Source organism: Blennius ocellaris (genome assembly GCF_963422515.1).
Source record: "Blennius ocellaris genome assembly, chromosome: 15".
NCBI classification, from domain to species: domain Eukaryota; kingdom Metazoa; phylum Chordata; class Actinopteri; order Blenniiformes; family Blenniidae; genus Blennius; species Blennius ocellaris.
Genome location: NC_137664.1, coordinates 12,829,395 through 12,855,433, shown reverse-complemented (window position 1 = coordinate 12,855,433; position 26,039 = coordinate 12,829,395). Strand labels below are relative to the sequence as shown.

The window sequence follows — 26,039 nt, the reverse complement described above, 5'->3', positions numbered from 1 at the left end:
AGATAAGGATGCCGAAGAACTGCCTCATTTCTAAAGTTGAAATTGTCTTGGGAAGAAGAGGCAGAAGTCTTCCATTGCATGCTGGTTTTTTTTTTTTTTTACAATTCTACAGAAACAAAATCAAAATAAATCCAAACTCCCTCGTCAGAGAGAGTTAAAGGGAAATTGTAAGAAGTATAGAAGTAATATATTTTAACTTATGCTTGATAGATTATAGTTATGCCAAGGTGGCTCTGGAATGAATGAGGAGCTGTTTTTGTTCACACTTTTATCCCTTTGGCACGCAGTGTTTGACTGTGGTCACAGGGAACAGACCCAGCATTGTCACTCCACAAGACTCAATGCAGACATGCTGTGTTGTGGCCCAAGGGAGGGGGGGGGGAGAGAGAGAGAGAGAGAGAGAGAGAGAGAGAGAGAGAGAGAGAGAGAGAGAGAGAGAGAGAGAGAGAGAGAGAGAGAGAGAGAGAGAGAGAGAGAGAGAGAGAGAGAGAGAGAGAGAGAGAGAGAGAGAGAGCCGAACAGCCCAAGGGAGTCCTCTATGAAGGGATCAGTGTAAACATCCAGTGGCGGTTGAGGTGTTGGTGGCCCTGTGAAGTGGAAGCTGTGCTCAGGGCATGGTGCTGGCTGATAAGCACTACTAACATGCAGGAGAGAAGTGAGTTGGTCATCCCTGTTAAAACACCGCCAGCCACCCGTTCCCCTGGTGCTTTATTACTGGTGCTGCACACTGAGGACAGGATCAGACTCCTTCCTGCAGGCGAGGTGAAGGAGTGGAAGAAGAGCATGACTTGTCTTGGTTCAAGCTCGTGTAAGTGTGTGTGGTTTCAGGGAGCGTTAACACAGAGAAGCCATTAACACAGTCATGATGTAGCATCATTATTCATCAATTATTTTAACAGACTGCAATTAATTTCTTTGATTCTGACAATTGCTGTCATCTGAAGGAAACTGATGAGTTCTCATGTTGTTGCTTTGGTTAAATGACATGCAAGCAACGTCCAACTGTGTTTCTTAATACGATTTGCCTCAAAGCAAACAAGTCAGATCTGAGGCAAATAGGCAGCAGTCAAGGGTGCCTGTAATGTATATTTACAAATCTGATCTCGTCAATGTTTTATTTACATGGCCTACAAGAGCAAAAAAAAAAGAAAATCGAAAAATTCAATTTCTTTATGTTCTTTTGTTGCCTGCCGGTAATTGACTTTTCTTCAGTGTATTTGCCTATTACCATTAAGCATTAAATGAAGCAGATGATTAAAGTAAATAAATCATGCATTTTTAAGATGGTGACAGGCTTGATGATTAGCTAATATGTCTCTTTGGGATGTGCGGGTCACTTACAATATATCCATGAGAAACACAAAGACTTGGCAAGGAATTCTTTAGCAAAGAAATAGTCACTGTAGTGAGCAAAAAGAGCAAAGGTAGCAACAAATTATAGTGATGAAAGAACAAAGAACAAAGAAATGCTCTGCCAGAGTCTTGCTGGGAATTTCTGTTACTACAGTACCACCAATAATTTGGTCTGTAGCCACTTTTCATCTCCAAATGCAATTTGCACCAATTTTTGAGTAACATTCTGCAGGTAATTGTGGGGAAACAACAATAATCAAATTTTTGGGGAGATTATTAATGCATTTATTTGACTACTTTCTCCTACAATGAGCCATGTAATAACATGCTTTGATAAAATACATTGTTTATACTGTCAGCAGAGTGTTTCCATCATGATTCACACTTTAATATGTGGCATTATTTGTGATGAAAGTTGGAGTCGGGGACTATGAGCTGGTGTATCATTGGTTAAATGAGATGAATTTATACTAAAACAGAAATTAATATCAAGTAATGTCAGTTCATTAAAAAACAACTTTTTAATGTTTGCAGATAAACAATTTACAATAAATATTACAAGCGCACTATTTGGTGGTTGCGTTTGAATGTAACTACTTGGATTTGGGGTCTTGAAGTAAAGTTGAACTGAGGTGTGGTTCATTAAATAAACAACATATATCCTTGAGTACATTTGTTCACCCAATGAAAAAGTAGAATTCATAGGGAAGAACATTATGAAGTCAAGGGTAAGAAAAAAAGCCATGTAAATGTCTGTTTTATTCTGATGTCTAATTTGTATTTCTTGTTAAGGGATTGTAGGAAAGCAGGCAGCAGGAGTCTGAAATATGACCAAAGAAAATGAAGAAGTCGCAAACTGAACTTTTTCCACTTTGTGAAAATGGGGCAAGCTTGCTTCAAAGTGACACTGTGATTTACCCCAAAAAACTGACAGGAAGCCCAGAAATCTTAACCAGCTATGGAAAGATCATCAACAGGAAGATCATTTGTGTGACTTGTGAGAGATTGATTTAAAGTTACAGAAATTCTGCAAGAAACTCGCAGCTTTCAGTCGTGTGAGAATATTTGCTACGCTTGTAAGAGAAACTAGTCTAGTGGTGGTAGTCATTATCAGCATATGCTTTCTCCGTGGGATTACATTTTACGTCAAAATATAGTTTGATGCTACACATGGGTCTATAACCGTATGACAATTAAATAATATACATGAATCACACATTATTATGCATTATTATTATGTTCACTGTTTGTACAAGTGCAAGGTCAGTTTGCATGTAAGCCTTAAATTGCACTTAAATTTTACCCTGCTTTTTTCTTTGGTGATGTGAGGCATGCACTTGCCAGTGACTGCAAAATAAGCCACTGTTGCCTCTGTGAAATGCACACCATGACCAGAGCCCGATGAAACCATTTTTTAAGGATAATTTCATCTTGCAAGGTTGTTAGCAGTAAAAAAGATGTTATTAAGTTTATTCTAATGCTGTTTACCACCTGCTACGCAATGGAATTTGAGACTATTTCCTTACACAGTGAGACTCCAATTCTCACCTCAGTCTGTAAAAGTTTCTGTACAATGCAAATCGAGAGCAGAAAAAGTTTCACCTTATCAGTGCCGCCATGTTATAGTATGTTAAGGGATTTGGACTGACACTTTGGACGTGTTACACTCTACATCTTAGACCTGTGCTGGCACAAATGCATGCTGTGCAGTTTGATTTTGCTTTGGTCCTGAGAAAGAAAAATAACACATTATTTACTTCTTCACAGGCACAGAGTGAAAAAGAGAGTCTGTTTTCTTTTATAGAACTATTCCGTCTCAGATCTCTGATCAGGGCCCTGAGAGGGAAAATGGGAGAAAAATAACAAGTTAGAGAGGAAGAGGTGATGAGGGGAAAGACAGTCAGAGAGAGAGGGAGAAGAAAACACATTTCTTCAGAAAGTCTGTTGTTTGTGATTCTGCTGATAACAAAGAACAATTTTTGCAAAATACTCTGAAGTATCAAGGAAATATCCGTCTGTGTGAATCCCATATGATATGAGTATATATATATATATTTATTGTTATTTTTTTCTTTCTTTCTTTTCTTTCTGGTAAGATAGAGTGGCGAGATCACAAACAAAACAAGACTTTTTTTTTGCATAATTTTGCAGCACAAGCATTACCCTGCAGCCAGCAGAGATTATATGTGCTGTTTTTTCTTCCAGGCCTTCAAAGTCAATTATTCAAACCCTAAATCACCACCTCCATCCTCTCTTTGATTGCTTCCCTTTCTCTGTGTCACCATCACATCTGTCACATTCCTCACTTTTATCAGACACCCACACCCCCACACCCCCACACACGCACACACACACACACACACACACACACACACTCACACACACTAATCATTATGGGGACTCGTATTTATTTCCTGAAGACTTTTTCTGAACTCAGCTGGTAACTACCACTGAAAGCTAAACTTAACCCAATATAACCCAAATTTAAATAATGTCTTCTCCTACAAAAGTATTGATTTCTCAATTTAAAACCTCAGTTTTTGTCCCCATGGTGACACATTGACTTGTATCTCCGTGGGATAGTTGTACGCCTGCCCAATGTAAGGACATGTGATTTGTCATAAAGGTGTTGATTAGTATGATAGCAATATTGATTTGTGATAAATATACATGAGCAGATGATATTGATGTGGTTGTGCTTTGGAATTTGTTCTTAACAACAGCGGCCATCTTTCTCTTGACCCTCATTTACACCAGATGTGACTGGGTGTTATTCAGTTTCCACCAGCAATGTCTCAGAAATGTAGCAGTTTTATGACATTGCTGTTCACCAACATCGTTGTGCTTCGGTCTTTTGACTTCTTCCCTGTGGCCAATATGTATCAGATACTATTGAAATAATGCTGTTGATTTTTTAACAAGATATCTTATTCAATAAATGACTAGTTTCACGATGCCTTTTGTGTGGGAACCTCCTCTCTGGCCCAAGCTTGTCCGCATGAATAACAGACATACTGTCCAAGTAGCTACCCCGACTGCAGAACTTAGGAAAAATGAGCAGAATGTGTAGAATGACCGCAGTACTCCAAGTGCCACAGTGCTGATGTGACTCGCCACAGCTGATCTGACTTACGGGTCAGCGAAGAGTTCTGCTTTGTCGAGATTTTCCTCTGCGTACCTTCTGCCATTACAATGCCCACGAAGCTCTCTACACACAGTTTGTTGCCTCAGACTCTCACAAGTGCCAAGTATAAGAGCATATAGGGCAGTACAACTCAATATGATTGGCCAAATATGCTGACAGACAGACAATGACTTATTACAGTTCAGTTAATCTTTTACAATATTTCTGCATGTTGATATAATATATACGATTTTGCAAATTCTTTTTGCAGCCCTCGTTAGCAAGCATTCAGGTTTAGTTCCCAACTGAGAAACACAAGGCGACACATATTTCAGACCTTGTCAAATAACTATGTCGTGACTCGAGGCTTTTCCCTGTCTCCTGTATGCAGTGCCCAATTCTGACTGTTTAGAGGAGACCACTGGTGCACATAATGAAGTGCAAATAGGTCTAATGTACTAGTTGACATGCCAGCTTTCCCAGAGCAGGCCTGAATTGATTTACCTTCAATTTCTCCTCAGAACTTTCCAATAATCTGCTCATGGCACTTTGCAGAAGAGAGTCAGTTGGTGTTTCTGACAAATGCCTTGTTTTGTCCCTGAAGGAAGCCCAAGACCAAATGTAAACTGGAGTGGATATTTATTTCTGTAGTTTTGCATTTCTACAACAGGATCCAATTGTCATACATTTTGTGACCATCATGACAAGTTTTCAGAAGGACCTTGTCTGAAATGTTGGGTTAGTGTGCATTTCCTTGTCACATTACCACTCGAGTACTTGTTGCACCACCTTCCCACTACTCTACAATATGTGACTGACAAATAGAACAGTGCATGGCATGCAGAGCAAGAATGTGGTGGTTCACTCACACTGGTAAATAACGTTTAATCAATTAGATCAGAATTATTGTTAGCTCGCCAGCCCCGAAACAGCGAAGAGCCATGGTGCGACCCTTTGATCCTGATCACCTCGACACACATCTGCAGGTGTGAACCCTCAGCGAGTCAGTCAATGAATTAGTCATACATGAAGTCAGGGGACAACAGGCTTTTAGTCCCCTCTCACCCAACCAAGTTCCCAGTGCCATTTATGCAGCACACTTCATTAGTCCAAGCTGGCTTTTGTGTTTGTCCCCCCGCGTGTCACATCCTTCAAAACCTCCTACAACAATGTGCTCACACAATTTATGATCTAATTAGAGGGCATAATGAATAGTCAACCATTTGTAACGATCATGATTAAAATGTTTTAGTGATTGCCAAAGATTAATTGTTTCGGTAATGGCTTCAGATTGATGTAATTTGCATACATATGGCAATTATGATTTTTTTTTTTGTTCTTCCTCTACAAAAACTCTTTTTGACACTACGGCTTTATTGTGTAAAAATGATTTACACTTAAAATGTCTGGTCAGAAAAATTGGGATGAAAAAACAAACCTGAGGACAAAGTAATCAACTCATAAAAAGTAAATCTTCTAAATATGTATATTCTGTATTAGGTGGCGCGCGCTTACACACACACACACACACACACACACACACACACACACACACACACACACACACACACACACACACACACACACACACACACACACACACACACACACACACACACACACACACACACACACACACACACACACACACACACACACACACACACACACACAAACAAACAAACAAACAAACAAACAAACACACTCACACACTAATGGACATTCAGAAGTATAAACATTACCTTCGGCCAGAGTTAAATTACAACTGGGGACATTCATCTCTTCTAAACTAGTAAAGACTAACAAACATTGGACTGACAAGTATCTGAATCATCAAGCATACATTTTTAACAAGACAGATGGTTTTCTAATTATTACGTTTTAAAAAAAATATATCTGTAAAGAAGTGCTATTTTACATTTATGTTCAAGTGAATAAATTACAGCTGCAGTTGTTTGTTCCCATAACCGCTAATATATTCTCCAATTAGATTGATATATTATCTTAAATATAAATATCTTCTGTCATGATTTGGTGTTGCTTTATTCATACAGATGACATGTAAATGTTTAAATGAGTCTAAACAAATTTGCTATCATCTGATTTCTTATTGGGGATGTGTAGAGAAACGTAATAGCAATTTGTTCTTAAATATTCCAGTGAAGAACAAAGCTGGCATATTTGAAGCAATAATGAGTCAGATAAAGGTGGCATGAGGCATGGAGTTATGGTCCTTATCTGTCATGAGGTTGAGAACAGAAATCTCCAGTATTATCTACTACTATGGTGCATTTCTCGACGGTTTGCATCACTTGCAAGGCCATTTGAGCAAAAATTGCAATAGCGAAAGGGACTTGACCACTCACTAAACTGCAGGTCTGTGCATCAAATTCCTACACTGACATCAGCATCAATTTTAATCTATGTAAGCCTTCCTACATCAGGTTTACCAACTTGCTATAATCTGTTGTGCTATATCCTGAGATTATGCAGCATGGCCCCCTTCTGTGCCCGTCCAAATATTGGATGAGTCCTGGATCATCCATCCGGCCCAATAGAGCAAATGCAAAGTCTAATTTTATCCCCTGGTTGCAACCTTGTGTCAAATAGGTTTTACAGGAAGCACTGTCCCCATGTCTTTGTATCCCCTGTTTAACTGGCCAGGCTCCCTTTCAAATGGCAGCCATAGGGATCAAGCTTCTGTCTGCAAAAACATGACCTCATTCCTTCAGCTATAATCTACAGCAGCAATAGTAGTAAGTTCCTAAAATCCAGCATTAGAGCAGATACAAAATTGGAAGTTTTCACTAGCCTGCTTGGTAAATGTTCCAACAAACATAAAATAAATAAATAATAATAATAAAGAAGGGGGAGGGAAAGCCTTTGACACATATTTCAAATCAGTGTTGATATGAAATCCTGTGTTTGCTCTACAAATTCTAAAGATTGGAGCACGAATCGAAAAGCATGTAGAGCATCAGATTGGCAATGTTCTTGACTTTTACATTTGGAGTCTCCTGTCATGATGGGAGTCAGATGTGATTTACTGGAGGTGACTTGCTTTTGGCCACAGTGGGTGTTGCACCGTCACGCCCCTCAGTGTCATCATCCCGTTGGTCCGCTTTCATGTACACAGTCGCTGCACACATGGCGCTCTCCTTGTCATTTCAGTCAATATCCACCCACATACAGTCTGTTTCTTTCATTAAGAATAACATGTTATTTAGTTGCCTTTCCCTTTGACATTTTTCTCCAACAATTTTGGCTTAAAAAAAGGTGGCTTAGGGGAATAATGAAATCTTGGGGCATATTAAAATAAAATAAAGTCATTGTGTGCTGAAAGCTAAGGGCTTTGGTAAATTGCACTTTCCATGAGCTCCAATGTAATTTCCTATAATTTATTATTTATTTAAGAGAATAATACCTTAATTACATCTCACTCCTGGTCTATTGTAAGATGGCTTATGTATGGGCCTGGCCCAAAACAGCAGCAGTGCATTGTGCAGAAATAGGCTTCACATTAGTGCTATCGCATCAAATTATTATCATAGTGCTCCTGAGGCCGTTGCTTACAAAGTGATGTTTTAAGGATTCCATTAGCCTCATTTGTTTAAGCATGTGGACGTTGTATGCAATTTGCTTTAAAGCCAGTACAAAAGAGAATTCAGACAAACCCCCCTCCCCTCGGTTATATATAGCACTGTCCATTTCATTCATTTTTGCACAGTTGCTCAAATTCTGATGGACGGAATAGAAAACCATTTCTGAAAAATGATAAGGATAGCCACTGTGACTGCATTATATTGATGTCACTGCTCAGCAAACATCAAGACCTTGACATTTGCTGTTTATTGACAAGGGAATAAGAGGTTCCCCAATGCTAAGATGTGTATAAGATGTACCGTTCGTATCAAACATCACCGGGATTTCCAAATGAAGTACTTCCTTCCTCAGATGACCTTGGGGGTTGGGGGAGGTTGAGGTTGTTCTCTGAATGTGACATACGTTCATCTCTCACTACCCCGACCCATATGATTGCTCTCGATCTTTTATGGATATGTTCATGTCATAAGGCTACAGCCAAATCACATTTCAAATATCTTCTCATGTACAGTCAGTAACACCCTTCTTGTATTTTGTCCCTTTTTTTCTTTTTAAAGATACGAGTTTGTTTTCAGACCTCAGGTTCAAGTTACCTGGATGATTTTAATTTCAATTAAAAGCAGGCTTTACAAAAGAAGTTGGACAATACTGCAGATGAGGCATCAGCGTGCACTGTGTTTTTCAGATGGATGTCGCTGAAGGCTATCAGTTGCTCCTTTTTCATGGACTTGCAAACTGAAAAGCAAATAGCCAGTCATTTTCCTCGGACAGTCCCACTTCTGATATGGCCACCTGATTGTAAATGTGTTTGGTGACTGTCAGCATCTACTCAATTAAGTGGCACTCAATACAGTCCACTCCAGGTTGAAATGACTAAGTAGCACTTTCAGTAGTACTCTCTTTGATCATCTTAGTCCCTTGATAGATGGGCAGCTTTTAACCGCTCACAGCTCTGATATCCTCCAAACACATCCGTTCACTGCCTGGTTTAGATCACACAGATATTGATCTGTGAAGAAAGATGAGATGAGGAGGCGGTCAATGGACGTGAGAAGTAAAATTGACATTTCACAAGGCTGAAGTGAAGAATAGGCCCCAAGCAAGGCTCCATTTTCCAGGAGTACTTTTTCAGCCGTGAGAAGATGAAATTAGAGGGTGTAAATGAAAGTTAGTTGATGACAGCCTAGATAAATAATACTGCAATATGATATTTCAGGCATCGGATGTCAGGAATCTCTACTATATATATTTTTTTCCCTATAATACCATTGTTGCAGTTGAGGCATCAATGTCATATTTGCAGTAGTTTGTAATAATAAACTGGACCTTACTGTTGTACTGTGTCTTCCCATGCCATTTGGTCCAAAATGGTTTTAGAATTGTTCACTCGTTCATTTTGGAGCATATGCTTTTTCAATAATCAGACACATGGACAGCTGAAACAAGACTGTGGGAGACGTTTTTTTTTTTTTTTTTTTTTTTTTTTAATAAGTGTAAAACATATTGAAATTAAAAACTTGACCTCATCAAAAGACTAAGTGAAGTGTGGGGCAAATGACCAATATCGACAATGATCATGAATGAACTAAATTGCATTACATTATGAGAAGTGTTCCCACAGGGATGAGTCCTAAAACATTTACATTTCCTATTTCCCAGTTTTCAAAATCAGTAGGTTTTATAGGGTGGTTTCTGGTAAGAAGCCTAAATCAATATCCTTTTAACACAAGCTCAGCAGATTTTTGCCTTTCATTGTTTCAATAAATAGCAAACTAATGGTCTTTTTTTTTAATTACTTACAAAGGAAAGTTGCCAACAAGTAGCAGAATGAAACTACAAATGCTGTCTGGGATTTGGCAACACTACAAAAATACAAACCAGTCCACTTTTACAACATAAAAATGTCACAATCTCACTCTTGCTATTATCCAACAAACCTGAAACCATGAAAAATATCTCATTGACTTTTGTCAGGAAAGCCATGGTGACACCACTTTCGTTTTTGACCTACAAAAGTACATTCTGCCTGCAGCACTCTGAAAACCAGACTCTCTCGGATATCAATGTTTCACCAAATTTTCAGTCAACAGTTATCGACATGATTTAGTCTGAACTCGAGTGGTAGAGAGATTGCCACTTGTTTGCTAGAGTGGTTATAAATGTATGCTTAAAGTCCAAATTACAGGTGTGCATGATTTAAAACTGTAAAGTGAAAAGTATGCAACTTTCCTGCAAACAGCTGATCACTTGCACACATTTTGTTTAATTAGTACATTTCAGTCAGTAGACCTTCAAATTACCTGATGTGAGTTTACTAACCAAAATAAGGTAATTAAAGCAAATGAATAAGCATGACCGACAATGTGCAAGATCTCGTATTTCTTTTTCCTTTTTTTTTAAAATATATAAAGCAAGGTAGTGTGGGGCAGGAAAGATAAATAAGGAGCACAGAAAGAAGAGTGAGTTGTGAGGTGAGAAAGGGTCGGGTGCAAAGAGTCGATGTCAAAAGCAAAATGTTTGAGAGTGGGAAAAGATAGACACTGACAAAGAAGAGATAGGGAATGTGAGACAAAAGGGTGAGACGAAAAGAAACGGCACAAAGCCTGGGTGGAGATGAGCTTTGTCTGCTGAGCGCACTTTATCTGATGGTGTTAATCTTGTCTTCCGTTTGCGACGTTGCCACGCACCAGCACTTTTGACTAGCTCTGATAATTGGAAGCACAGCATCAAGCTCGTTAATTGAATTAGCTCTCCCTTTATTTCCACATCTGCCTGTGTCCACTCGCCCCTAAAAACACTCCAATGACGACTACTCCCCGGCTAATTGACTCCGAGCGTTTGCCACACAGCCTCGTTTCACCTTCCTAATTTGTTGGTCCAGGTCCCAGCCTGTGCTCACCTGTCAGTAGTGACCATCTAATTTAATTTTGCTTTGTGTTAAAGGAGATTATTTTGCTGTAGAGCAAGCGGAATAAAGAGGTAGAACACTAAAATAAGAAGCCAAGATGGTAAACCAGGGGTTTGACAACTTTACGATCAAAAAGAGCCAATTCCCCCTCAAAATTAAACGACTCAAGCGACAAACCATATTTAACCTTCCGATTAAAGCTAAACAGCTTATAAACTACTGCACATAGTTTGGTCTGTGTACCATAACTGTTTATCATGTTACATTTATGAAGTCAAAGAAGCACAATTAGTATTATTCTTAATGGGATGTTCCTAAGACAATGCAGTGTCAAACAACATAGCATTTATAGACACAGCTAATATGCAGTGGCTGTCCCTCTCTGTGTCTCTCTGTGTTTGTCCTTTTATGGACAGGTAACATGTAGTCACCTTTCCTCCATTTTGGGTTGGGACTGGCTCGAGCCCTCATGAGTATTGGGTGGATAAACTGGTGGCTGAGCCTGAAAATACAAACATGACATGGCAGTAAACAGTGAGTCACCGCAGGTTAAACTCCTTGCTTAGTGGCTTTTATGTGTGGCGTTTGCATGTTATACCTATGGGTGCATGGGTTTTTATTATGGAAACATAGTTCAGGGACATCCGCATCAGCTGAACTGGTGACTAAATTGCATGTGTGTGTATGCGATAGTCCATCACTTTCTGCCCTGTGATGCACCGGCCTATTGGCTGTTGAAAACTGGTACTGGCTCCAACTCACTCACAGGTTGGATAAATTGTTACAGAAGATGGATTGAAATCAAACATCCAGGGAGCCAGAATTGCCGTTAGTGAAGGCGAATAATTCCAGTCTCAATGGATCAATAAATCAATTGAACTCTCAGATTTCTCCCGACTTTGTTGCTTTTCTTGGGAGAATTTTGCATGGCTATCCTACTGAGGGTAGTGAAGTCAACATTTATCACCTGCAGTCAGGTTTGCTGTGCAGGCTACATCGGGTTTAGTAGCAAAATAAAATAAAATATTTAAGTGTCACATACAGTACAACGCCTCAGAGTGCAAGATAAGGGTTACTTTGAAAGATTTGCTACACAGCTACAGAGAAAGGCTTAAAGAGCCTTGTGTGGCTGCAGGTTGCAGACCCCGCTTTTACCCATCAGCTATCGGGAGTCTATTTCAGGACTGGTTTTGGCTGCAGGTGTTCGAGAATTAAAGCACACAGGTCAGCTAAACTACCTGTGTGCAATTTGGCTGATCTCATCTGCTGTTGCTAAATTCAATTTAGCTAATCTGCCTTTTTAAATTTAGTTTGTAAAACAGGCTCACCAGCGTTTTGAACACAGGCCCCTTCATTCGACTACACACACACACACACACACACACACACACACACACACACACACACACACACACACACACACACACACACACACACACACACACACACACACACACACACACACACACACACACACACACACACACACACACACCAATTTGTCATCTAAGAGGTCTTTTTTCCCCCCTCACAGCATTCTCCAGTGTTTCAGTGCAGTTATCTAATGATGCCTGGCTGCAGGTTATATATGCGTGTGCTTTGGTTCATCTGTCATATAGCTTCTTTCCATCTGCTTCTCCCTTTGCAGGATGAGGTGTGGAAACAGTTTTGTTTTTTTTGTAAAATAGCTGATGTCAGATGTGATTGTGCTCACTTTTTTTTCAACTCGTCACTCACTTTTATCTTTTGTGAAAGTTGGTCCAGTACCCCACTCCCTTAGGGTGTTTTAACATGAAATAAAATACAAACACAAAGGTGCGTCTGTGTGAGTGTGTCTTTCCCTCACTTCTGCGTGTCTGTCTTTTCCAGAGTAATGATCTGTTATCACCTGTATGGCAATACAGAGATCTCATTTCCCTTCTGTTTCTCCCCGTTTTATTATTATGAGTGTTTCAAGTTAGAATTTAGTGGGTGGAATAACCTTGCAAATGGTCTCTTGAGGATGACATTGACATATACCTCCTTCTTATATTGTTGTGAATGTAAGTGAACAGACAACGAATGCCTTTGCTGACTTTCACTTTTTTTTTTAATGCTGTAATCACTGTAGCACTCTCTACAACTTTTCTCCGCTCACAAATCTATCCTCTGTCCTCTGTCTTGTTTCCCCCAAACAAATACAACACCTGTCTTTTCTAATCCGCTTGGCTGATCTCTCTCACTCTCTCACACACCAAGCTATCCTTCCATTTTTGTCCTCCCCGCTAAGACCTCTTTTTTTTCTTTTATATCAAAACAACCCCAAAGCCAGGCTCCTCCATTACTGCTGGAAACAAGAGCCAATTTTAAGATCAAGTAGGACTCCAACCTCTGAATGTCGCTATAAAAGTTAGCTCATTTCCACAATGCTCTTCAGTCATTGTCATCTTAAGGTCTCCCGACAGTGAGTTCTGTTGCTTTTAAAGAAGGTTATTCTGGACTTCATCGCTTCATGCCAAGGTTCTACTTTTTCATTTAAAAAGAAAAAAAAAATATATATAGAAAAGGTCTCATTGGGTTATCCGAGGAAGACCATCTTGCATATGTATGTTTGCCTCTGTAGAAATGCACAGTAGTTCATCTTTTGACCTTCTAGCTGTTTTATCTAGACACACACACACACACACACACACACACACACACACACACACACACACACACACACACACACACACACACACACACACACACACACACACACACACACACACACACACACACACACACACACACACACACACACACACACACACACACACACACACACACACACGGGGAAGGTAGAGCGACTTATTAACACAATAAGCATGTTTGAGGAAGCCAGAGAAAACCCCACGAAGGCAGAGACAATTAAACTTCACAGGAAGGCTCAGTCTCTCATGAGGTTTGAACCAGGAGCAAATCTACGCTCAGGCGACAGTGCTCGCGATTGTTTACCACGACGGTGCAGCGCGCCGTGTGAAAGCACAGACCGATAACATACAATCTTAATCTTTAGCCACCAAGTCTTGAGCAGATTATCTTGGAACCTAAGTGACAATTTTTAGAAGCATGTTCTTTGATGTGGCAAGTGACATCAAAGACCACCAAATCCTAATCAGTTCATCTCTGTGCTAAAATTGTAAACACCTCACATGTTGAGAAATCCTATTAAGGAAAATCTGCATTGAAGAGAATGAAAGGGACAAATTCAAACACATTACTTAAAAACAACCCCAGAGCTTAATTCATGTATTTGCCACACCTTATCTGGTGAAATTCCGGACAAAGTGTTGCTTCGTGTCAGCCAAATAACACAGAACCATAGTCCACAGTTGTTTCCCTTGTTACATCTGGAAGAGACAAGGACATGATACATCGAGTGTCTAAAGCTGGGGCTCACCTTGCTGCTGTGGTCCTGAGGTCTAGACTCTTGGTGTGATAAATCAGCAGAAAACTAAAATCTGGAGTTTCTTTTGGCTCAGGCATCTACTTGTGATTGAGCATTTTTATGTATTATTGCCGTTTTTACTTTAGTGAGAGCTCTACATACTCACTCTTATTACATCACAAATAAATCAGATGCTTTGTCAGGTGTTTACTTTTTTCTACAGCCATTTTAAAGGTTTTTCTCCCTTTTTTTGCCAAAGTAGTAAATAGCTCCTACATACTGATCATTGATTATACATTTATATTGTGCCGGCATATAAATGGTTTAATAATTCTTTAAAAACATTGAACCAATGCTATAAAAATGTAGCTGTGTACAGTGCCATATAGTAAATAGAAAATGGGCACAATAGTTACACGGGGAACTTTTTGAGTCGATTGAAGCTTTTCTGTCAAGGCTCTTAAGCTGAAATGACCTGCCTGAGGAAACACGGTGCAATATCTTTTTATAGCACTTTTTAGACATGGCTCCATAGACAGTAATGTCAGCTTGTCTATCTGTCCTCCACATTGGTCAGGGCTGAAAAATCTCAACAATAGTAGGCCGAATTGCCATGAAATTTGGTATAGATATCTCCTATGCCCAGAGGATGACTCCTAATGAGCTTCTGTTGCAGCACATTAGGTTCAAATTTGTGGATATGGCATGTAGGCATGTCCCCCTGTGCATGAATGGTAATCCCCTGAAGTTTCATTTAGAACGATTTCAAGCTTGACATAAACCACACCTGATCTCATGAAGTATTCTAAGTTTGTTTGTGTTCGATCAAACTTCCCGCTGTGTACAGAACATTAATATTAATGTTGGTCGGTATTTAATTAAGCGTGCAGGAGCCATGTCAGGAGTGGAAGGTGCGTCGACATGTCATTCGGGCAGTGGCTGTGGTGTAGTGCCATTTCTGCACATCAATCAGATCTCACTGAAAACGGTCCGTTCTGACAACCTCGTCTCGTCTGTAAATACTCATCCCATTGATGCAGCTTTTCATGGAATTAATGAGGCAGCTTCATGTGCTGATGCATGTGGAAGGGGGTCTCCCTTCAAATTGCTTTCCTTTATTGCCTCCCCCATCCTCTCAGTTTGTCCTCTCTCACCAGAAATCACATTAGCCAAACCAATCTCATTTACAACATGCCATTTGTTAATTTAGGCCCCCGTGTGGTGCAGTGACAACACACGCTTCAGTTTCTATGTCAAAGAGAGCACGGGTGTGAGAAAAATAGATAAAGTTTAATGAAGGAGGAGAGCAGAGAATGGGAAAGGAGAATAAAGTGTTTGTGAAAGTGGAATAAAGGTTGATAAAGACTGGGTTTCAGGACCACAGAGAGGACGTTTTCATGAGTGCTTTCACATTACACTTCAGGAAGCACCAATCCATTGACTGACTACCTAATGCATTGATTAGGTCCTCTGCTGAATAAAGTGCTGAGCTTGAGAAAAAAATTACAAATACTGCAGCTGAATTAGTCCGGGCATTAAAAAATTGCACTTTAATCACATAAAAGAAATGCAGCACATCTCCATTCATGACTTTTCTTTTCTTTTTTTTTAATTAAAGGATAATATAGGTCCTGTGTATGAAAAAATTTAAATAAAAAACGCATTCAGTTTGAGCTTTTTTTCTGGATTGCATTCTGCAAAAGCAGCCATAAATCAAATCTGACATTTAAATTTCATCTTTAACCTTTGTGGAGAAAATTGATGAGTTGACGTGAAAAAAAGTTAGAGATGCTGGAAATCAGATGTATTGAGCACAGATATTATTAAAGGCAATACAAGCTCTGAAAAGTTATATGGCATAATTAACCTTGACCGTTTGCTCATGGTCTATTTATCCAACCGGTTGCATAACAATTAACCTCGACTTGTAGAACTAATAGTTGCTTCTTTTGTGCATGTCACACCTTATCCTGACTATGAACCATTTCTCCCACTGGAGCCAAAGCAAATATAGTGTTCGTCAAAGAGAAGAGTGCTCAGTGACCCTGATACCAGCTCGCCTGCAGGCCTCCTACAACAGTGTAGGAAAATATTTTTTTATTAAACAGGAATAGACATAACAACGATAGACGATATAAAAATATCTCTCTTAAAATCCTTATTAATTAATTTGTCTTCATTACAAGTCTGTAGAATTGGCAAAAAATGTGCAATGACAGAAAGTAATTTTGCCTCTTTTCCAAGACAATTTCAACTTTTTTATGTCGGCCAGTTATTTAATATTACAGATGTGGGCCAGGCTGGTGAATTTTATATTTGTGGATTCCTTGTAGAACACCAGAATGACATGGATGCAAAGCGATATATTCCGCTACTTCCTGGTAGTTTTTCAATTTTGTAGATACAATTAATTTACAAGTTATGGTCATGAGAAGCATGTATTGTAAATCATCAGTGGCAACAGGATGGAAATATAAAGGTTAATTCAAACAGATCTGAAAATATTACTAATTATTTGGGGGGTTGTCTCGTGGATTTATAAAAACAGCTTTCTTAATGTGTTGAAAAGTTAAAGTGTCATGTTTAGTAGAAGAATGTAATGGAATATAGAGAAAATGTAATCAAAAGTAAGAAAGGTGTGACGGTTATGCATCATTATATGATCTAACATTTACCTTGAAACTGGAGTTTGGTATCTAATCAATCTACACACAGAATGCTGTGTGGCGTCAGTAGATTATCGCTTTTTCTGCTTTTTCTGCTCCCTTGCCAGATTCGCATCTGTTTGTGAGTTTGTGGTAATTACTGTGCTGTGGCTAAGGTGACGACTGGGGAAACAGGAGGGCAGACGGCAATCAGTTGTCTCCTCCTAGTTATTGTCGCCATCTTCCACACCAGCGGCCCTTTATCTTTGCTCGTTGGGATCGGCGGTCGACACGCGGCCAGTTATTACCGCTGCAGCAACCACGATAAGATCAAAGGAGACCGGTTGTACATGGAAGATGTAATGACTGTGCTCTCCTTAGCACTGCTGCTCGGGGTTGTCATGTCATTATCCACCCCGTTAATGCAGTTGGTTTTTTTTTCTTTCTCCTCATCCTTTACTTGTCTTTTGCAGATTTCAGAACAAGAACAGTCTCCAATTATTTTGATGTGCAGGGAAATTACACAGACTTTGTGTTTTACTGAATAGAACCGTGTCTATCTGTTCACCTTTTCTGTGCTGTTGGTGTTTGACTTCAGAGCAGCCTTCTCTTGCCATCTTGCTTGGTCTTTGCTTCTTTTTTCCCATATAAAATATTCTGCTCCATTTATGCCAGAGGTTTGAACAACAGCAATTTGTCATGTTGTAAAAAGAAGTACTGGAAACCGCTCATGTACTTCATGACGATTTTATGTGACAGATTTAAAGGTTAAGAAAGCAACACAATGTCAGAATGTCTCCAGAGGAGGAGGTCATGGTTTTGTAGCACCTGTATATCCCTCCACAGAGCGTGACCATGAGTAATGGAAGTGATAGTGGGACAAAAAGGGTGGAACAAGGGTAGAGACGATGTGGAGGATGTCGTGACTGGCGTTCTTTAAGGTGCTTTAGGTGCCGAGGTAAATGGATCAAACACTGTTTTACTTCCTGCCAATTTCCTCCTCCTGATTTGCTGATTTTATTGAGCATAAAACACAGTTTGTCATGTACAACAATGCTTTCATTTTGCGAATACACTAATTGGTTTTATATAATTTCAGTTGAACTTGCTAACCCCAACTTTGCATTACTTTAATTTAGTGAATGTGCCATCTGTTCTCCTGATGTTATGTTTCAACAATGCAAAAAGAAGTAAATCATGTCTGAAGGCTTGCACAAGCTCAGCTCTTTTCCACAAGTGAAACATTAGAGCATCCTTCAGCGTTCGATCTTGAAGTGACAAATCTTGGCTAGTAAACAAAGCGAATCATGGCCAATCCATTTAAACTTACCTATTACAGTCTGCGTCCCCTTTTAGAAATATCATTGAGTATTTTTGTTTTTTATTTTACCTGTGATTTTCTGATTCATCTCGTTTGTAGCTCTGTTACGGCATTATATTATCTCTATATGTTGTTATAATAGCCCTTTTTTAACAAGGGTGATTGTCAGAGGTGGGTTAGGTTTCCTACTAAATGTACCCACAAATAAATATTGTTACTTTAGCAAAATATCACTGACTAAACATTAATAAAGCACTTGGATTAAAACCCACTCAAGTATTGAGTAATTGCTGAGGAACCTCTGTTCTGTCATAGATATAGGATGTGCAGGTTCACATACAATTGTCATCACTTGGAGTTTTTCTTTACGATTATGAAAGCTTATAAACAATTCAAAGCCATGCTTAGGATGATCTTTAACATGTAATGGTACGCCAAATAAGAGATTGTGGTATAAATGTTGAAGACTGTTTCAAAATACCAAGAGTTTTCCATTTGTTAAGTGAATTTTGAAAGTTAACTTGGTTACCATTATGAGAGTGACCATATTGCAGTCATGAATGCATGCATTTAATTTTAAAGAGCATGTATCTAAATAAATAAATAAAAAACAACTTAAAAAATCACAAGACATGGTTCATTGAACCTCAAGTACCTTGAAGCAGAGCCAAATGTCTTCTCTTTTTTAATACTGAATGTAAGTGAGTAGACTGTATGATCAATAATGTAAGTTAAGGAAAGGCCAATTTATTTATATAACTCCATATAAAAGAAAGTAAAGACATTGAAACGTGAATAAAAACCCTGAAATATGAAACATATCTCAACAAAGTAAAAAGCTTAAGAAGGAGAATAAATGAAGTAAAAGCTTTATGAAGATGAAATATATACAATATATTGTTTAAGGGGAAAGCCTGAGCAAACAATGGTGTTTTAAGGCCTGAATTAAAAGAAGTGAGTGGGTCAGCACTCCGTAGGTGTCTGTTCCCCAGGTGAGAAGTGTAAGAAATAAAAGCTGCTCCACATTGTTTCTTCTGACTCTGGAAACATTTAGTAAACCTCTTCCTGAGGAACTCAGGCATCTGGATGTTGCACATTCTAGTAGAAAATCCCAGATATATTTCGGCCAAAGACCATTCAAAGCTTTATACACCACAAGAAGGCAAGACAAAAGACAGCGAGGGCAGAGATTGAAGCTCAGGCATAATGTGATCCACCCTCTTTGTGTTGGTGAGGACTCTGGCTGCAGCTGTCTGACAGATTTTTTTTTTTTTTTTTACTGAGAGCTGTAAACACACATGACAATAATCCATCCTTATGGTCTTGTTTCGTCCCAGAAAAGATAAGTCTGTAATTGTTGTTATCAAGTTTCTCGTTCCTACTGCTGCCGCACTGAGACTGTGTGCATTCACAACACTATTTTAAATACTGATAAATACTTTTAAATATATTCCAGTCAAAAGTATGAGAAGGTAACAAAGTGCATTCAGCACAGAGTAAAGGGGAACATTTTTGTTTTATGTTTTTGTTTTTTTCCACCCCCTGAAAATCTAGCCTGTGAGCCTGCGCTCAGGGCAGCAAAAAACAGACTTCACAGCATTGCATCTTATCAAGGCAGAACTGTAAGCAAGAGTTGCTTGTAAAAAAAAAAAAAAACCCAGCCAATTGTGAAACTGCTTGACTCGTAACTGATTGTCCAACATTTCAACAAATTACAACGTGAAAAACAAACATCTTAATTCCAATAGCTAAACATTATTATCTTGGTCAAGACAGGTGTCTGTGACAGACCTGTGGTACTGGACCACAGTGGTTTGTACAAGACCTCTTATTGAATGGGCAGTGAGTATATCGTCACTGTCATGGGCTGAATTGTTTACATTCTCACAAGAGTTGAACTCTATAGATATAATAGGCAGCATGTCCCAGAGGTGTTGTTCCAATTACCACTTTGGACCTCACCTTTCACTCCTTTATCCTTGAGCCTGTGGCACTTTTCAAGCTTCTGATGCTCGTTCAAGCTGATGTCACTGTCAAATAGGATTGCCAAGTCCATCGCCGCTGCACATCAAAAATCTGTCATATTTTTCAGGTAGACCTTGAAAGAAATTGAGAAGTGACCATTCAGACATATTTAAAACTATGACATATAAAGTCACAATGAAATATTGAAGCGTCCGCAACCATTCAAGGTTGGTAATCACATTTAAGAAAATTTGTGATATATGAACGACTGCCTTTGTACAAAAGGTCAGATTGCCTTCAGTTACATCCCTTCCAATGAACCAGACGATAGTCAGGGGCTTGTACATGCAAATTAACTTACATTCATTGGTCACCTGTTATAAATATAGTGTTACGACAAATTTCATTAGATGTGTCAAACCATAATTGAATGTGAGGTCTGTGAGGGTGCATGTCACTTTGAGATAGTTTGCAGAAGCTATATCTGATGTATCTATAGCATCTGATGTCCAATGAACAAAGCCTTGTGTACTAGCAAGAAGTAAAAAAAATCACAGTATGCTACAGCAAGGGGAATACAGCCCTGTTAAAAGAAAAGAGAAGTGGTAGGTTAGAGGGGAAATCAGGTCAGCTGCTTGGGGTGGACTCAGACATACCAGCGTTTATAGGGGATGACTGACAACAAGTCCTATTTAGTGATGAGTTCAACTTTGAGATTAATGGCAATGACGCAAAGTGTACGTAACGACTAAAAGCAAGAGCGAGTGATAGCGCTATGGATCAAACAGACAGTGAAGCACGGTGGAAATATTCAAGTCATGTGGTGTTTTGCCTCGTCTGGAGTCGGGTACCTGCACTGAATTCACACCGTCCTGACCCAGTATGACAAACTGCATGCTGTTCCTAAGAGACACAGTATAATACCTGTGGTGTAGTTTTTTTTTTTTGTGGAGGAAGATTCACGCTTGCCGCAGGATAATGTGCCTAAACTCGCAAGGACTATTGGAAATCTAATGTTTGCTGACTCCTACCGATTGTGTTTGTTCTAAATGTTCCTACAACCTCTTTGTAAAAATGTAATAAGTCATGTAGTTTCTATATGATCTGATAAACTTGAGAAGTCAAGTCAAAACTTTATTAAAGCAAAAGACTGAATGGGTGAATATTCTGAAATTATGGAACATTTTTCAAGTCATTCAATTTTAGTGAAGAATATTTTTGTTTTATGTTCTTTTTGCTAATCAAGTGAATGTTTGATTCCTTTCTATTTTTAAATACTTTTGGAGCAGACGTGAAAAATGCTATGTGGATTTCTAAAAACTCTGACCAGCATATGTTTTGTGTTTCAGGGTCAGGCTGAAGGATGGTGTGGCATTTCTGGGAGCCAGAGCCAGTAACCCAGTTATGTGGACCGTGAGTCAGGATGTCAGGAGCGAAGGTCACAGGGTTGTCACCCTGCACTGTCACAGGAAGGAGAGCAGTTTCAGTCAAAGGTAGGGTCAATGTCCTCCGCCCTCCTCCATAGAATCAATCATTGTGTGACTGAAATATGAACTCCACACCCTGCTGAACAACCAAAAAGCAGCACCACACTTTATTTCTCAGACAGGTGTCAGAAAAGAGTGATAGCAAAGAGTTGGATTGAAGGAGGACATGACTCATCATCTCAACCATTCATTCTCTGGCACTTCCAAGCACACAGATTTCCATCCAAGGAACAGAATGTAAGCTTTGCTGGCACTTATATGGTCAAAGAAAGGGAAGAATTACAAAATGTCAGGACGTGTTTTTGACGTGTCTCTATGCTCATCAAATTTTTTTTTTTCTTTTTCTTTCTCTCTAACATCTGTTTTTTCCAAACATGGAGTCCTGAGAAGCCTGAGGCCAATCCCAGCAGGCTTTAGGCAAAATGCAGGATACAAGCTGGTTAAGTGGATATAAATCCACTGGGGATAAGGAAGAACATGCAAACTTCATATACAAAAGTCTTTAGCCACAGCAGATGCAGAACTGGGTTTTTTTTTTAAGGAAGAGTGCAAACCATTCATTATGGTGCATCCTTTCTGACCATGTTCACTCTTTTAATCAGCACGTACTCCTGCTGTCTAATAGCCAGTTTCACTCAAGCTGTGCCTGTGAATTCCACTAAAGTGCTAAAGTGTAGTCTTACACTTCCCGTCTATTTTTAGAATTGTCAGCATATAGGTACAGTGATTGTGTGGGTGGACTCCGATTGCTTCCTGAAATCCTGGTGATCTACAGAAAGATAACCTCCATTAATGTATCCTGCACATGAAGTACTCATCTGCTCGAGAAACATACTGCTCTTAATATCACATCTCCCATGATCTCGCACAGGATATTGTCATTTGTCCCAAAATGAATAAGTGTTCATTAATGAATGCATGTTCATCAGTGGATTACTAAATGGAGCACTCAGGAAGAGTCAGAAATGGCAAAATGCTCAAACATCGATGAAGTCACTCAAGGCAACCACAAAGATACAAAAGTGTCCGAAAAGAAACACAAAACCACATCTCATTGACACACACAGGCAGAAAAAAGACGAGAAAGACTTGAAAGATGCAAAATAGCAGGAGAGTAATTATAGTGACTTCAGTAATACAGATACAGAATGACCACATAAGTGCAGAATAAACAACGAAAACAAACTACAAAGAGTTTTTGCAAATAAATTTACCATAAAGCAAGGCACCAACTAATTTTTAGTTTTTAGAGCCCAAATTAATCTTGATTGGACTGGACCACTCAAATGGAAGAGTGATACTTTTAAATACAAAGCTTTGGAAAACTCAAAATTTTCAAGAAAATGTGCGACAGATACATAAAAAAAAAAAAAATGCAATCTCTACATAAAGCCATTTTGAACCATGCTAATTTGTACAAAATATACAAACCAGTCCAAAATCTATTTGATCTAATGGCAGCATTTTGCAGCATGCATGTTTTACATCAGTTTGGCATTGAGTCTCTGTGTTGTACTATTATTGCTATGTTACTAAAAAAATACATCAATACATTTCTTTTACAGAGTAAAAAAGAAAAGTGTGTTTTATTTGTATTTTTTACACATTTCAAGGGCACATTTTGGAACCTTCGAAGGGTCAGTTTTGGCTCATGTTTGACAGCCTTGCCATCAAGAGACAAAAGCTGAACACAAAAGAAGTAATGGAGATGAAACATACCACACAAAGCTATATTTAAAAAAGAAAACAATAAAGAGACACAGAATGAGATCATAACACATAACACAAGAAAGAAAAACAGCATCCACAGTCATTACAACAATACTTAGACATCCAAAATTATCTTTTGGAAACACAAAAAGACAAAACAAAAATGACCAAAAACAAAACAAAACACGAAGACCATCAACATGACCACATAACAAAAGACAAAATTACAGTCAAAACAGCTACAAAGTGACACAATAGTATCCCGAACAACATGGAAAACCACTGGAGAGCCTTTTATGGTCTATATATGGATATTATATAGACCATAAAAATAATATTATATATGGACATTTTACTCTTCTTTAGCTTTCTGGCATATTCTGAAAACAACCATAAGCACCACTGTGTTATATCATCAGCCCAACATATAACATAAAATATTCTGTGAGGGAAAATACTCAGGCATGTACTAAACACATCTATATAAATAAGCTTTCAGGGGTCACAAACACATTTTACACAAACACATTTTTTGGTTGTACAAAGGTGTATCCTGCAAGTTATGCATGCTTTTCCCTATATCGCACAGTTTCTTTTAAGAGTTATTTCTCACCTTCCACATAACCATTCATTTCACTTAATTTCATCGGGTCATAAAAATCAACCCAGAGCGAATTGACACTTGCTTATGATGGGTAATCCATCAAAGTACATTCATCCCAGAGGGGGTTTTATCATAAAGCAAGCAGGGAACTTTTCCTTTCATGTACATTCCAATATCCTCAGACTTTAAGTTGTTACATTAATAAGCAATTGTGTCAAAAAGAAAATCCCTAAAACAAAATTGCTTGGAAGAAACAGACAAATTAAATTCTGTTGGTTAATGGATGTACCAAACTCATTATGAAAATATATATACATATAAAAAAAATGCAACTGTGCCTTGAAAGTGGTTGTCAGGTACAATATAAATTTTAGTTTATGGGATAAAATATAAACGTAGCAGAATGTAATATATTTTATCGCAAGCCTGAGAAACTTACTTGAAGTCAGCGTGCGTTAAAAAGCACCAGCTCTGCCAGGTCATTACAGAAATGCAAAAAGTTCAGCGACATCTGTAACTTTTCAATCATGTCAAAAGGATTTCAAGTATGTGTGCATGCCCATGTGTAGGGGATTGCCGTTAACAGGTCGCCGTTTCCATTAATGAATAATAACTGTGTGTCAACGTCACGGCGTTTGACATTCAACTCGGCAGCCAAACGGCTTTGGGCAAAGACAAAGTAGCTGCACACAGGAAGTGACACACCGCGGATGGGTTGTTATTTCCTCCCGGGTGTCAAGGTGATGACAGTGATGAATGACAAGTCATCTATCATTTACATGCATCTCTTTCACAGCCCCGCTGAGGAGAAGAGACATTGAATTATACAGTACTGCTAAAAATCAAGGTCATACATGTTGAATCTGGTATTATGCCCCACAATTCTGCGTGTCACAAAAAGACTACCTTGAAATATTGAAATGATAATACAGCACCCACTGTGACCCTGTGCTTTCAAGTTTCCGTATGCCACAAATCAAATGGAATAACTGCAGAACATCCAGCGAATGAAATGCAGTATTCAGAATGTGACGAGCACCAAAACAGTGAGCTTTAATTTAGAAAGTCCATTTGATGAGCGTAAAGAAGTACCAAGAGAGCAACGGTCATGGTTTTGTCTATTTCATCAAAATACCCAAAAAAAATATTGATTAAGTAAACATGGTCACAACACATTAAACAAACAATGATTTGCTCCTGCAGTGTAACTTTAAGCTTCTGACCACAAATGGCAGGCTGGGGAGGTCAAACCTTAACCAAAGACAAAAGACATTCCCATGAACTCTCCTGTACCTGAAGAGACAAAGACACAAGTTTATCAGCTGTGATTGCCCTTTGCTTTTTATCTCCAAAGTATAAAGGACTCCTGCATTTCCTATTGAAAGGGTCAAGAAAGAAATATGGTACATTTGGAGAAACAGGCTCTTTCTCTGAAAAACAAGATTCGAAGTCTCGAAAGTAGAAAAGAATGGCTCGAGAAAGATTTTTTTTTCTATTGAATACAGAAGCTTGAAAATGTCATTTAGCTCCATGATACCTGCAAACATTTCCATTGTGACTTTTTTTTTAATGCATTTAAAATTTAAAGTGATAGCTCATTATTCAAGTCTTTTTGTTTAAAGTTTGATAGCCATCCTGTGAGATAGAGATATCAGCCTGCCAAAAAGCCACAAACTGGGGTACTGGAAATGTGAGTGGGAAGCCAATGAGTTTGAAAAGACAAGTGCCTTCGAACATATTCCTCCGAATATCCACCGGAGCTCGCTTTGCTGGCCATTAAATTCCCTGCCAGAGCATGAAAGCTAAACACCGGCAGCAGGATGCGTTTCTTTTGGCAGGTAGTGAGGCATCAAAGCCAGTTAACATGACCACCAGACCTGATGAACAAAACAGTCCAATCAGATGGAAAT

The 26,039-nt window shown here is 38.9% G+C and overlaps 1 protein-coding gene across 1 annotated transcript in view; it reads left to right on the top strand.

Annotated features, from left to right (window-relative positions):
• LOC308140715 (transmembrane protein 132C) overlaps positions 1 to 26,039 on the top strand; it is a gene marked incomplete at its 3' end in the record, with an annotated part of 189,710 nt that overhangs the window by 81,651 nt on the left and 82,020 nt on the right. Inside the window, exon 3 of the mRNA XM_080510606.1 lies at positions 21,678 to 21,821. Coding sequence (XP_080366732.1) covers positions 21,678 to 21,821 — 144 coding nt within the window. The remainder of the gene's footprint in view (positions 1 to 21,677; positions 21,822 to 26,039) is intronic.